This window comes from Diplotaxodon limnothrissa, linkage group LG10 (genome assembly GCF_057381915.1).
Source record: "Diplotaxodon limnothrissa isolate DT_005_m linkage group LG10, D_limnothrissa_male_GT1.1, whole genome shotgun sequence".
NCBI lineage: Eukaryota > Metazoa > Chordata > Actinopteri > Cichliformes > Cichlidae > Diplotaxodon > Diplotaxodon limnothrissa.
In genome coordinates, this window is record NC_140605.1 from 18516772 (window position 1) to 18529805 (window position 13034).

The 13034-nt window shown below is 41.5% G+C and overlaps 1 protein-coding gene across 1 annotated transcript; it reads right to left on the reverse strand.

Moving 5' to 3' along the window:
- Positions 1–1225: 1225 nt before the first annotated feature.
- Positions 1226–11847, reverse strand: scaf4a (SR-related CTD-associated factor 4a). Its single transcript, XM_085364521.1, has 19 exons — positions 11687–11847; positions 10102–10185; positions 9956–10000; positions 9701–9862; positions 8726–8858; positions 8493–8629; positions 8169–8363; positions 7853–7938; positions 7645–7726; positions 7236–7412; positions 6955–7028; positions 6602–6792; positions 6419–6519; positions 5944–6057; positions 5701–5857; positions 5255–5382; positions 4127–4280; positions 3098–3253; positions 1226–2841 (listed from the first exon to the last, which is right to left on the reverse strand). The coding sequence occupies exons 1-19, from the start codon at positions 11714–11716 to the stop codon at positions 1613–1615; spliced, it is 3435 nt and encodes a 1144-aa protein (XP_085220647.1). The 5' UTR covers positions 11717–11847; the 3' UTR covers positions 1226–1612.
- Between the last annotated feature and the right edge of the window lie 1187 nt (positions 11848–13034).

Sequence of the window (13034 nt, forward strand, 5' to 3'; positions counted from 1 at the left end):
GAGTTATTTCTGATCCTCACAGGGTTAATCAAAATGCTCAATATCCACCTAAGCTTGGGCCTGAATATTTGCACATTCTGCATAGTTAACAATAAAATAAGATTTTTATCTGCTGAATCTGAGGAAGTCTTTCTTTAGCTGAGGAAATAAAAAACAAAATGCACACACACACACGCACATTAGGTACGAATGTCTTAGACCGGAGGGGGGGGATAACGTTTTCAGTGGCATTTTACTTGCACAACTTTATGCTGCAAATATTGTTTTCAAAATTTGGCAGGCAGTATAATTCTTAACTTTACCAGTAGCGTCTTCTTTGTTTCTACTTTTGATGATCTGTTATTCAAGGTGACACGTTGATTTGCTTGCAAAGGACTTTTATTTAAGCAAGACAATTTCTGAATGTTCAGATCACTCTGACTACCAAAACAAAGCCAACCTCGGGCTTTTATTGACCTCATGTCAATATCAAGCTTAATCTACTTTACAGATTTTATTATAGATTTATACTGCCTCTGTTATAGTTTAGGTTCTTGGTTATGACCAGTTATACAGGTTTGTATCATATAATCAAATCCAAACACAATAAAAGATTCTGAGAGCTAACACACTGGGATCAGCGATGTTGTGACGATACAGTTCGATAACAACAAGTTTTATGTTTGTTTTTTTAAAGAAATCCTGTACTAGCGTGTCTTTAGAAGTACCGGTAATATTTAAAAAAAACTGTTACGCTGTGACTTTTTAAGGATACGGTATATTTCACAAAATCATCAGTTATTGCACTAAAGCTCTGTTTTTATTCTTACTGATGTGATTCAAAGGCAGAAAGTGGGGACATAACTGAAAGAAGGGCTGTGTTATTATTCCAACGTCTAACTCAAAGTGTATATTACCCAAACATCAAGGAGTTTGTATTTTCCATTTGTCTTCTTTTTTTCCTTTTCCTTATTTTTAAATTGCAAGCCCTGCAAGTAACTGAATTAGATTTTAAGGCCACAACAACTCCTTTCAAACCTGTGCCTTCCTGGATGTGAAAATGCAATGAGAATTTAGAACACAAAAAAGCAACGAGATAATTAAAAAACAAACAAACAAACAAAAAAGCCTAGGTATAATGGAGTTGCTTGAAAAGTTATTCAGTGTTTGACATGATGACAATTTGGCAAATTTAAAAACAATCTAAAACAATACCATTTACATCTTTGAAAACATCCTTTTTTCCAGTAAATTAGGGGCGTGAAGTAAAAGAAATGTGTCATACAAATCAGTCGTTTCCTTCGTTGGCAAACCAACTACAGCAAAAACAAATAGAGCTACATGAGCATGCAAACACTGTCCGTTCTTATAACCTGCAGGAAGGAGAAAAACTACGGCCATTTATCCAAAGTGATTTTCACTTGTTTTGAAACACAGGCCTAATTTTGACACGTGAAGCCTGACGACATCAATTTTCATAAGCTTAACAACATTTGTGGGAGATCTTTTCGACTTACTGCCCAGAAACTGTCAGTCAGTGACGAACAAACTGATTAGTTTGAATCAGTCTGCCAAGAACAGACTGACTATCATGGCAGAGACACGTTCCTATCCATCAGTGGTTCGCAGCAGTCTATGCAGCCTCCTCGTTTGCTTCTGTGGGTTCACTTTGAGCCGGCTCAGAGGGTGCCTCTTCTCCTGTAGAAGCAGTTCCCTCTGGAGGCGGAGCTATAAGTTCTGATTCTGGCTTCTTTTCAGAAGCTTCCACACCTGGCTCCTTACTGGTTTCCTTGGTAACCTCAGGGGTCACGCAAGGTTGCTCTGTACTGTTAGGGGTCTGAAATCTGTCCATGTTTTCCAGTTCGGCTAAACGGTCATCTTTGTCCCAGCGTGTGGCCCTCTCACGCCGTTCTGACCGCCTTGGCCTGTCTCCTTTTGCCTCGGCTCCTCTGCCTCTCTCACGACTTCCTCGTTCTGTTCCCTCCCCCCTCGCTCGCTCTCTATCTCCATCATCGCCCCTGGCACGTTCCCTGTCGCTATCGAGGCTGCTTCGCCTCTCCCTCCAGTCCCGCCTGTCTCTGTCCCGATCTCGTTCTCGATCCCGGTCGCGATCCCTGTCACGATCTCGGTCTCTGTCTCTCTCCCATCCTCCACCCCGGTGATCGCCTCCATCTTCCTGCCATCCTCCAAGCCTGTCCCTACCATCCATTTTATCACCACCTGCTCCTCTCCCTCCATCGCCAAATGGACGCCTGCCACCTCCAAAACCTCTTTCCCTATCTCGATCCCAGTCTCTGTCCCTCTCTAGCTCTCTGTCCCTGAAACCAGGCCTGTCTCCCCTGAATGGTCTGCTATCCATTTCTTCTGGCCCCTCTAGACTCCGAGGACCGCCTGGTCGGGTAAAAGGAGGTGGACCCTGAGGAGGGGGGCCATGCCCATGAGGGAAAGGAGCCCTTAAATTGTGCGGCGGGGGCATCCCAAAGGCTCCTTTAGGCGGAGGTGGCTCATGGTGCTGCATCATTTGAGGGTGTGGCCCCCTGGGCATCATCTGTGGGGGCATGGGGGGCATGCTGGGGTGAGGTGGCCTTGAGCCATGGGGTGGTGGGAAACGCTGCATGTGTGTTGGTGGGGGAACAGGAGGACGCTGGAGGGGAATCAAACCAGGCCGTGCCCCTAGAAGACCACCTGAGGGGGGTGGAATGCTGCCGGGATGGCCGCCCTGGGGCCCCACCAGAGGAGCACCTGGAGGTCCACCTGAAGGTCCACCTGGAGGAACACCTAGATGTCCGCCTGGAGGAGCACCCAGAGGTCCACCTGGAGGAGCACCCAGAGGTCCACCTGGAGGCAAGCCTACCTGGTTAACTAAAGACGAAAACCAAAGTATAGCATTAATATAACTACAATGTACTTATGATTACAAATAAACAATATATTTAAACAAACACTAACTACAAAATCTTTGGTACTATATTGCAAAACAACTAAGTGACTTCTAGCACTTTTCTATGTTTATTTAGCAAGAAAATAACACTTTAATGGTCAAACATAAGTCTCTTTAGAATGGATAGAGGAGAAGGGAAACATCACTTTCTGTGATAGGTAAGAAAGGCAGACTGACCCATAGATCCCATCTGATTATTAAAGATGTTGGGAGCCTCGAGGGCCTCGTCATTTTTCCGGTTTCCCAGACCTGCTGGGTCTAGAGGGGGGTCCTCAACTCCAGTTTTAGAAGGAGGAGGGGGACCAAGAGGCATAGCACCAGGGAGAGGAAAACCTGAAGAAGAGTAATAAAAGGAGTTAGGGTCCTGTTTGATTCAATTAAAAATGACTTGGACTAAGCTGGATGGGTAAAATCTGAAAAGGTGCACTTGTGCAGTTTGTTGAAGTAAAACAGCAAAATCAAACTGCCAAAATCTCATTCATAACATGCACGCAAGTTAGCAAATGAATAAATGTATTTCTGATAAACGTAAATGTGAAAAGAGAGAAATAACACTAGTCAACATCCACTATCCCCCATAAATATTAAAATACAAGAAACATGGATTTTGTTCTGTTTTACCCTTTAAATCTTTATCATTACGAACTTTTTGATCTCCTTCTGACAACATGATGGGAACACAAAAAAATCATGTCCTGCATGATTTGCTTTCAGTCACAATTCACTCATGAAAGCAAAACGATTAAGAGCTTTTTAATGACTCAATAAATGGGTTAACTGTCATCATTACATACCTCAGTCCCCAGCTGCCATCATTATTAAATAAAATGAATCACAAGTTAAAACTGACTCTTGTCCTTTTCTTATTTCTATTACTGGCAGTGTCCAGTGCTGCCCCTCAGCCTCCTAGTTGATGGTATCAATTTCAAACACTTATGTCGCTTTATTCTCAAGTTATCACATTCACAAGATTTTTGTCAAGGTCACTGAGATTCAAACTTGCCCCAGATTTTAAGTAGTAATTTGAAAATCGCCTTGTTTTCCAGTTATCGCATTCACAAACTTGGGTGTCCAACAACAATACTCTATCAGCCTTTTACGGCTGAGGGGTATATAAAAGAAGAAAACAAAAACACAAACCTGAGAGCAGACACTGTATAAAAAAGACCACAAACAAAAGTATGATTAAATAATAGAAATTGTTACCTGGAGGCATTTGCATGGGGTTGAAGCCAGGTCTGATGAAAGGAGGCAGCGGGACACCTGGAGGGAAGGAAGGTGGAGGCATGCCTATAGGCCCAGGAAAGACAGGAGGTTGGAGAGAACCCACACCAACCATTGGCTGCTGCATTGGAGGGACCTGAGAACATTTAGAAGTTACAGTTGATTTTAAATGAGAGAAGTGTGAGACAGTGTTTCATGTTGTGTTTCTATCCAGGTATGCCTTTACTGCACTGACAGTGCATTTGGGATCATTGCAATCCTGAAAAATGGAACTGCTGCCAATCAGACACTTTCCAGATGGTGGACAAAAATCTGACAGTACTTTTGCATGTTGATAATTCAGTCTATTAGGACAAGCTCTCTAACACCTCTGGCCAAAATGCAGCCCTGAATTATGGCAAAGCCTCTACGAGGTTTGACAGATGGCTGTAGACACACTGCTGGTACCCCTCTCCTGCCCTCCTCTGTACATACATGTTTGAAAATATTTTTTTCTTTTCATCAGTCCGTAAGACCTGTTGCCATTCGGTCCCGTTCTTGTATAAAATTTGGCATTGGTCAAAAACAGTAGCAAAATTTGTTCCCCATTTCTTTAGGACTTGACTTTCTGTCAATCTCCAGGCCTGCCACTCCCTCTGTTCTCCACTTGTCTAATATCCTCAAATGTTTCATGGACACATCACAAAGCATGCAGCTAGCAGCTCTTTGGGAATCACCCATTTTGTACAAAAATACTATTTCATGTTTCTGCAACAGGCTGCTAGTAATAAAGTGTGTAAAGATACAACTTAATTAGCCATGTAGCATTACATGTAGTTTTAGCTTAGCAAAAACGCATTTCTGGAAAAACATTATGGTACAAGGACCAGACTGAAATAAAACCATGTGTGTATACTGATTACCTTTTATGTTATTTTTCGAACACCAATTCTCCAATTTTCTCATCAACATAGTCCACTCAGCATTTACAAACCCACAACAATAGCAGTCAAACACAGCTGACTCCGTCAAGATTCAGAATCTGCTTCTTTTAAATTAGCAATAAGCAACACCTCTCAAAGTCTAGGATATGACGATACTGGTAACAGTTTATATGGCTTTTTTTTTAACCTGTGTAGGAGGAGCATTTGGGGCAGGTACAGGTACAGCTTGTGTCTCCTCAGGCTGCTGTTGCTCTGAACGGCCGTTGTGAGTGAGTTCCTCTGGGTGGTCGAGAGCCTTCCTCGTGCCACTCCACTCTAGAAAAGACAGCATTTTTTTTTTTAAATTAAAACAATATCTCTGAGGAACAGCATGATTCCTTAACCCCTACAAAATCGTACTGTATGTGTATAATAACTTTCATGGGGATTGGTTCAGCTTATAGTGCTTTACAGTTGACAAGCCAATAATAAGGCAGAGCAAATGTAATAAAACTGGTAAAAGCAACATGAGGTACACAGAAGACAGAATAAAACATAAGAACACTAAAAGTAATTTGATCTTTTAATTAAATAACAAAAATGAATTAAACTAAATAATTCAAAATAAAGTGTCTTCATTTTTTCTTTTTTTACCTGGTGATAAAGTGTCCACATCGAGCATTCCTCCTTCTTTAAGCTCCTCTAACTGGTCCTCTCTGACTTTAGACCAAGGTATGTAGGTGACACCCAGCTCCACATCCCAGTACTGCTTATAGTCAGCCTTTATGCCCTTGTTCAAAGCCCAAGCAATCTGATAAGTAAAAGCAACTTATTAGTTTTGCCCTTTCCTAACAAAACTAATACATGACAAAGCAACAATCAGTGTTGCTCATTCACCTTAATGGCTTTCTGGTTAACTTTGAATGTTCCCCTGCTGAGCTTCTGTAGAGCCCTGAAGGCGTCTTGCCTATGTATCATAACAATATAAGCACAGCCACGTGGAGGGATCATCTTAAAGAGAGAAGACAACAAAAAAACGAGTGTTTAAAAACAAAAAACAAGTCATACTCATCCACTTTATTGAGCCTGTAATTAGTGGGTTTGTTTTTTTTAAACATGTAGAGCCTTTGGTGCAAATTTGATGTCAGCATTTACTCCATTTTCATCACACTTATTAACACAAACTGTATCAAATACAAATAACAAAGTTGAGGCTTTGAGCTGTCTGTGTAACAAGTTCTATAAAAATCAAGAAAGTATATAAAGTCAAATTTACTACAAGCTGACTGAAAGATTTAATCAACAAAGTGTCGGTTGCAGGATGACCTCACAGTTAGATAAACTGAAAGCTGATCTCTGTGAGAGAACTTACATTGATGGACTCTATCTGCCCAAACTCCTCGAGTAAACAGGCGACATCTTGCTGCTGTGTTCTCTTGTCCAGCTGGCCTACCCAGAGAGTAGTGCTGCAAACTAAACAGGAGAAGAGAGCAAAGAGTTAGGAACTAAAGAATGTAACTGAAAGTCTTACGATAATAAACAGATGATGACTTACTGCTGACTGTCTCGCTCTTAATTGGTGGAAGACCTTTCTGCCGTCTCTCTCTCTCCTTCTCTCTCTCTCTGCGCTCCTGCGAGCGTGAGCGAGGTGAGTGATGACGCCGATCCCTTGAGCGTGAGCGGGATCGCCTGTGCCTGGATCGACGTGTACGAGAATTGGACCGTGATCTCCTTCGCTTTGGAGATCTGGGGAGCGGGGGGAGAAGACATTTCAACTCAAAGCATTATATTTAAACAGTGTATACTAAGAAGATTATCTACATATGGCAAAATAAACAGGAAATAAGATATAACAGTGTGAACAAGGAAACCTAGTTTGAAAAATTACATCCTGTTTTAGACGTTTACCTGGAGCCTGAGTGTGATCTTCGGCCATGTCTGCCATCTCTCATGGATGAATGGTCCACATCCATTGGCAAATCCTGACACAGTATAGAGAAGATACATTATGAGTAAAATCTGTTACAGCGACAGAACTACATCTCTGTGCAAGTCAAAGTTACAGAAGACCAAAAAACAAAACAATTTCAAAACATCAGAATTTAATTTTCTGACATTTTTCTCAATTTGCTACAATTTTATGCCCAACTACAATTTATTGTGACATCTTTATGCTACTGTTTGCCTACCTGTTGTTGCTGGGCTGCATTCTGGTGATGGTAAACCCCAGGGAAGCCTGGAGGCCCAGAAGAACCAGAGAGGGACATCCCTGACAGCATGTGGCCCATAGGAGGCATCACAGCAGGAAAGCTCTGTCCTGGTGGTAAACCGTGGACCTGGAGCTGCCCATTAGGAGGAAGAGGAACCTGAGGGGAAGAAAAACATATAACACGATCCCTCAAATCAGTTTCTCAGTAACAAACTCAGTTCTCCGTTTTATTTCAGATAGAGAGCATATACTGTAAACAGTTGTATGTGCATTTATAATAAGCCGTAGTATTATGTAATCCTATTGTTAAATCAAGCTACAAAATGAGATGTTAAGATTTGTCAATAAAGAAGAAGCTCTTTTTCATTTAAAAGTCTTGTTCTTTTTACCTGCTGTGAGATGTCCTGTGGTATATTAATCTGTGGTTTAAAGTGATCCATGTGCTGTGGAAAGGCTGGAGGCTGCTGCATACTGCGATGATAAAAATACACTATCAGCTCCACAGCTTTTATTTTGTTAAAAAAATACATTTTCATCAAAGCTTTCTGCTTTCTGGTATCACAGACTGCAGCATATAAAATAAATTAAGAAGCTTACAAGGGGGGCTGAGAGGAGATTTCATCCTTCTTTGTTTCTTCTCCAACTTCTGGTTCATCATCATAATCAAAACGGTCCAGCAATTTCTGCGAGAGAAACACACAAATAATGATGTTTTCTTCATGTGGCAACGCTTCTTCAGCCTTACTTTTCCTTTACTGTGCTATACCGTGTGATACCCTTCAGCCTTCTAGCAGATGCACCTATGATATAAATTTGAAAAGGTTTTAGGTGGGCATCTTTACCTTCTTGCCTGACGGTAAAGAAAATAAAATAAAATAAAGAACATCATGCAAATACAAGAATGCATTGTCACCTTGTCAAAGGCCGTCTTCTGCTGGGCAGGCTGGGTTAGTTGGGCGGGCTGGGAGGGAAGGGGAGGTTGTGGCGCGACCATGCCCAGTCCAGCAGAAACATTTGGGGCCTGAGGTTGAATAATCTGCGGTGAAGGCTGGGTGTTGGTCTCTGGCTTCACTGGGTGCTGCTGAAAGTTCTGCAGGATCTGTTGGAGCTAGATGCCCAAAACAGAGTGAAAGAAGAGTCAGTAATAAAGATGTGAAAGATGCTTAAGAAGTAACAAAAATACAAGAAAGTGAATAAGGCAACAATCTAATGCCAGTCCGCATTAGTAAAAACATACCTGCTGACCCTGTGAGGACTGGAAGAGCTGTGCCACGGCAGCAAAGGCATCAGAGTTGTGCAGCTGAGCAGCAGGTATCATGGTGGAGTTTGCCGTTACCACTGTAACTGGCTCTTTGGCTGGAGGTGGAGGAGAACCTGCCAGAAGAGAGAACGTTTGTTTTCAAATGCCAACATCATACATCAACATATTAATATTATATTAATAAAGCAATGCACAACCTCAAAAATTACCTGGCTCATCTGCGCCTGTGTTGGGTGCAGCACCACTGCCAGAGCCAGCTGCCATGTCCAAGAGGGGCTGAATAACTTCAATCTTGAACACCCCATTCTTCTGCCACAGGTTCAACACCCGCACAATTTTACTCTATAAATGAAAATATTTAGCACAGGACATTTATCATTACAATGAAGCGCTACCTATGAACAGATTTAACTTGGGCAGGCAGGTAATCCAAATATACTTACAACCCCCCTTCCCCCCCACCACCACCAAACTATAACTGGCAACTCATTTTATTATTAACATCTTTAGTCTTTTATCCTGCCAAGAGAACAATCACATCTCAAGATCAGTTATAGATTGAAGAAAAAAAAAAAAGGGCTTTCTAAGTCACAACTGTGGTAGTTCCAGTCATCATGGATAGGAAGTTATACAGCCCTTTTCCACTTTAAGTACTCAGAGTGGCTCTCTACTAGAAGCCACAATCATGCAGTGCTTTAAATGCTTTCTATCTATCACACACAATCACAGTCTGATGGATATGTTACAGGCAATTTGGGGTTCGGTATCTTGCCCAAGGATGCTTCGACATATGAAGTGAAGGAGCTGTGGGTCAAACCATCAACCCTGGGATTGACGATAGACTCACACCATCATCATTCACTTGCCTCCTGGGCAAACTCCAGCTCCTATATCTCTAGCTGGGGACAGGATTCCTTAAACCAGAACCTGCAGCAGGGGTAGAACTGGTTGATGTGCTGCAATGCCAAGCTCACTGGGACTACTGCACAGGAGTAGTGTATACTGAATAATTTGTTTGGGAAAGTGTGCATATGCTACCAGTTTTTTGCTCCTGCACACACGCGCCCATATGCCTGCACCACCCACCACAAGGAGAACGTAAATCTGTGGGAAACACTGAGACGCGGCAAATACTCGGGTTAATTTGCAGTGCAATTAAATTGTCACCAGGTCTCTTCTCTTACCCTGTCTTCCACGGGGCAAAGGCAGAGGTTCTCAAAAGTTCCTGTAATGTTTTTGGTGAACCTTGGTCCAAACACATCCTTGTCAGGTCCAAACTGGTGTCTGGACTGCCTAACAATGGAATCCACCACATATAAGCCTGCTACCTTATACTCAGGCTTACACTGGAGGGAAAAGAGGAAGAAAACAGCAGAGTTCATTGGTATTTAGTGAAGAGACACAGTCTGCAAACTTTAATGAAAACAGACTCGGCTCACCTTTTTTATAAACTTTTCCACAATCTGGACCACATGTTTGTAAAGCTGAGGAAGAGAGGAGCAAATGAGCATGCCGTTATATTATAGACCCCAAACATAACAAATTAAATAAATATACAAGAATCATTCTAATGTCGTATTCTTACTTTCATTGCTTTGATGGCAGATTTGGTGATGGAGATCATCTTTGCCCGAGATATTGGGGGTTTGGAGTCCATCAATGAGAATAACTAGACATAGAAGATAATCATTCTGTGAGATGGAGAGTCACGACGCTGGAGGAGTGTCCAGGGTGGTGCTGATCACTTCTATTTCATCACTACTCCTCATCCCATATCAAACAGCCACATTTGGGTCTTTACTGCATTCACGTTATAATTGCATTAAATGATAGATGCAGACCAGGTGGTATCCAAGCAATGAATATCCCAGTTTATACAGACTCATAAAGATTAATAAGGATCTTTTTTAACCCATCTGCTGTAACTGTTGATCGATGCTACAGCATGGCTCAGGGTAACTTGAGTTTATTTAGTCATACTGAAAAAGGAAACCGCATAAATAAATGGGTACGGTGAATTCACAAAACACCAGGACCACTATGATGAAAATGAATGGGCAAAAATCAGGCATATTTCCATTTTGTTTTCATAAATAAAAACACTTCAAAGAATCATGCAGTATTGTATTTCCCACTATAATTCACATCAAAACAAAATTTCAGCTGTTCCTCAACTCTGCCAAGGTGCAGTTGGCCTTTTTGAATGGTTTGCAACATAACTCACATTAGCTACAACATACAGCTTTGTGACAGTGTGTGCTTTTTAGCATGCGAAATGTTTATTCAGAATAAAATAGACAAGATGGAGAGGATCTGGAGAAAATGTAATTTAGACATCTATACACCTTTGACAACAAGGTTAAGATTGTATTCGAATATGAGTCACACGTGTGTGCGTATCTATATGTATCAAATAGTGATGTGCATTCATTGTCAGCCACTACTTTCTCTGCTTGGGTGTGAGACAGAAACTACAATTGAAACTGGACGATATCGCTCAAGAAGCATCGTGGGCTGTTCACAACCACGAGAGCTCAGATATGGTACAAGAAACATGATCTGAACAAGCGTGTTAAGATGCGACAAGAAATGTCTTTCTGCCCCTCAGTCTCTGTGGTGAGTCAAATTCGCGGGTGCAGGCAGAAACACCAAAACATGGCTTGACTAGTGTTTTGACTGGACTCCTAACAACATCAACCGCCTTTAGTCAGGCCTTGTAGTAACTTGGCCTAGCATCTTCTTACCGAGCACTGGTTTTAACATTAACGAGGCTGTAATGAACATTCAGTCTGTTTGTGTACAGTATGGTAACAAGCTATTGCTGTATTGATCTTTCTACCTGTGGTTGCGCGTTCTCATTTGCATTGTGTTGGTAACCACAACTTACTCCCACAAGCTAGCAAAGCGGCAGTCACTGGAAACGCTACTGACTGGATATTACTGTGTAAGCTTAGTGGGTGGCCGAAAATCCAACTATTCCTTCCAGTGGCATTCGTTTACTTCAGGGGTGCCAAACAAGCGCAACACTTAAGCCGAATAAGATGTCCAGTTAACTCACCGAGCAGGCCCACTGCTTCGACCAGCTAGGCTAACTCCAGTGCAACAGCAGCAGCTCCATGATCAGCAGCACCACACTAGGGGAGTTCAGACACTCAGCGAAGGCCACTTACCTCGTGGTTAAAGGCGTTGACGGCATCCATGATTGCCAGACGCTCCGAGCCTTCCCTTAAATTCCCGGTTCCCCGCTTACAGCGATGTTTATTAAAGAAAGGGTCGGTACAACATGTCCGCTCCCGGTAGCTAACGCCTGTTAGCTTCGCATTGGAGGTGTTCGGGTCGGCGGGTACGGCAAAGCATGATGGGATTCAATGTTGTTGTTCTAAGTTTTGTCCACAAGGGGGCAGCATGTTGCGTGGACAGTGTACATAGTGCCCTTTGAAGGAGACAAGCTATCGACACAAACATTTGTTTTGACTGGGTTGGGCAATGGATTTTCCCAAGTGGCCTTATGAGAAACTGGGATTGTTGTGGAGGGCCCAATCAATAAGCTGGACTTAGTTCTGGTCAACATTAGTTCTTTTTTAAAATCTGTTTATAACTACATTGGTGCTCTCGTGGCCCCTTGCGAAAATGAATTGGCAACTCCTGGGTTTGACCACTGTCATCTTTACTGCACTCCAAGCAGACTATAGAATCAAATCAAAAATGGCAGGTGTGCTTTGCTGTCATAATTTTGCAATAAAAGATTTTTTGCACTGATTACTCCTTAAATGTCTTATTCTACGATGATATACTAAAATCGTACTTTAATATATATATATATATATATATATATATATATATATATTGTCACAAAATACATTCAGATTTATTATTAACAAGTGCACTTTTTCCTCAGTAGCATCAATATAATTCTAATAAGTAAATATCTTTAATGTGCACATCATTGTTTACACTTCTCTTAAGTTATATCACTAGTAGAATGTTCATATGCAATATTATGCATAATATTATGCATAACATGTTATGAAGTACAATAAGAACATTTTTTAAATCAAGATATTTCAATACATCAATATGTGTGTACACAAAAAATCATCTAAATCCAGATGCATTTTTATTTTTCTAGTCAATTGAGCTTAATGCTTTTCAGTTAATGCAAATTTATTAAATTCCACATTTTAACTAAATTATTTGAGTAAAAATATACTTTAACTCATATATATTGTACTTAAATAAATATTTGGTTATATTGTTTAAGCAATTTTGTATTTTTTCTATACCTCAGTTAAATGGTTTATTTATTCCACTCACCCGTTGTCTCCCACTAATCCAATTTGGGGTCACAGGAGGGCTGGAGCCTATCCAAGCTGTCATAGGGCAAGAGGCAGGGTGCACCCACAGAGGTCACCAGTCTGTCGCAGTGTTAATGGAGTGAGACAACCATTTACATCCATGGTCATTTTAGACTCACCAAGTAACCATCTCAGGCGGTTCCATAGTGTTCTGGTTTATACA

Coding starts and splice junctions, on each gene's coding strand:
- scaf4a (XM_085364521.1), bottom strand. CDS start 11,716: ATGGATGCCGTCAACGCCTTTAACCACGAG. Junction 7,413..7,644: donor CACAGGACATCTCACAGCAG/GTAAAAAGAACA, acceptor TCTTCCCCTCAG/GTTCCTCTTCCTCCTAATGG. Junction 5,383..5,700: donor TGTGGACACTTTATCACCAG/GTAAAAAAAGAA, acceptor TGTCTTTTCTAG/AGTGGAGTGGCACGAGGAAG.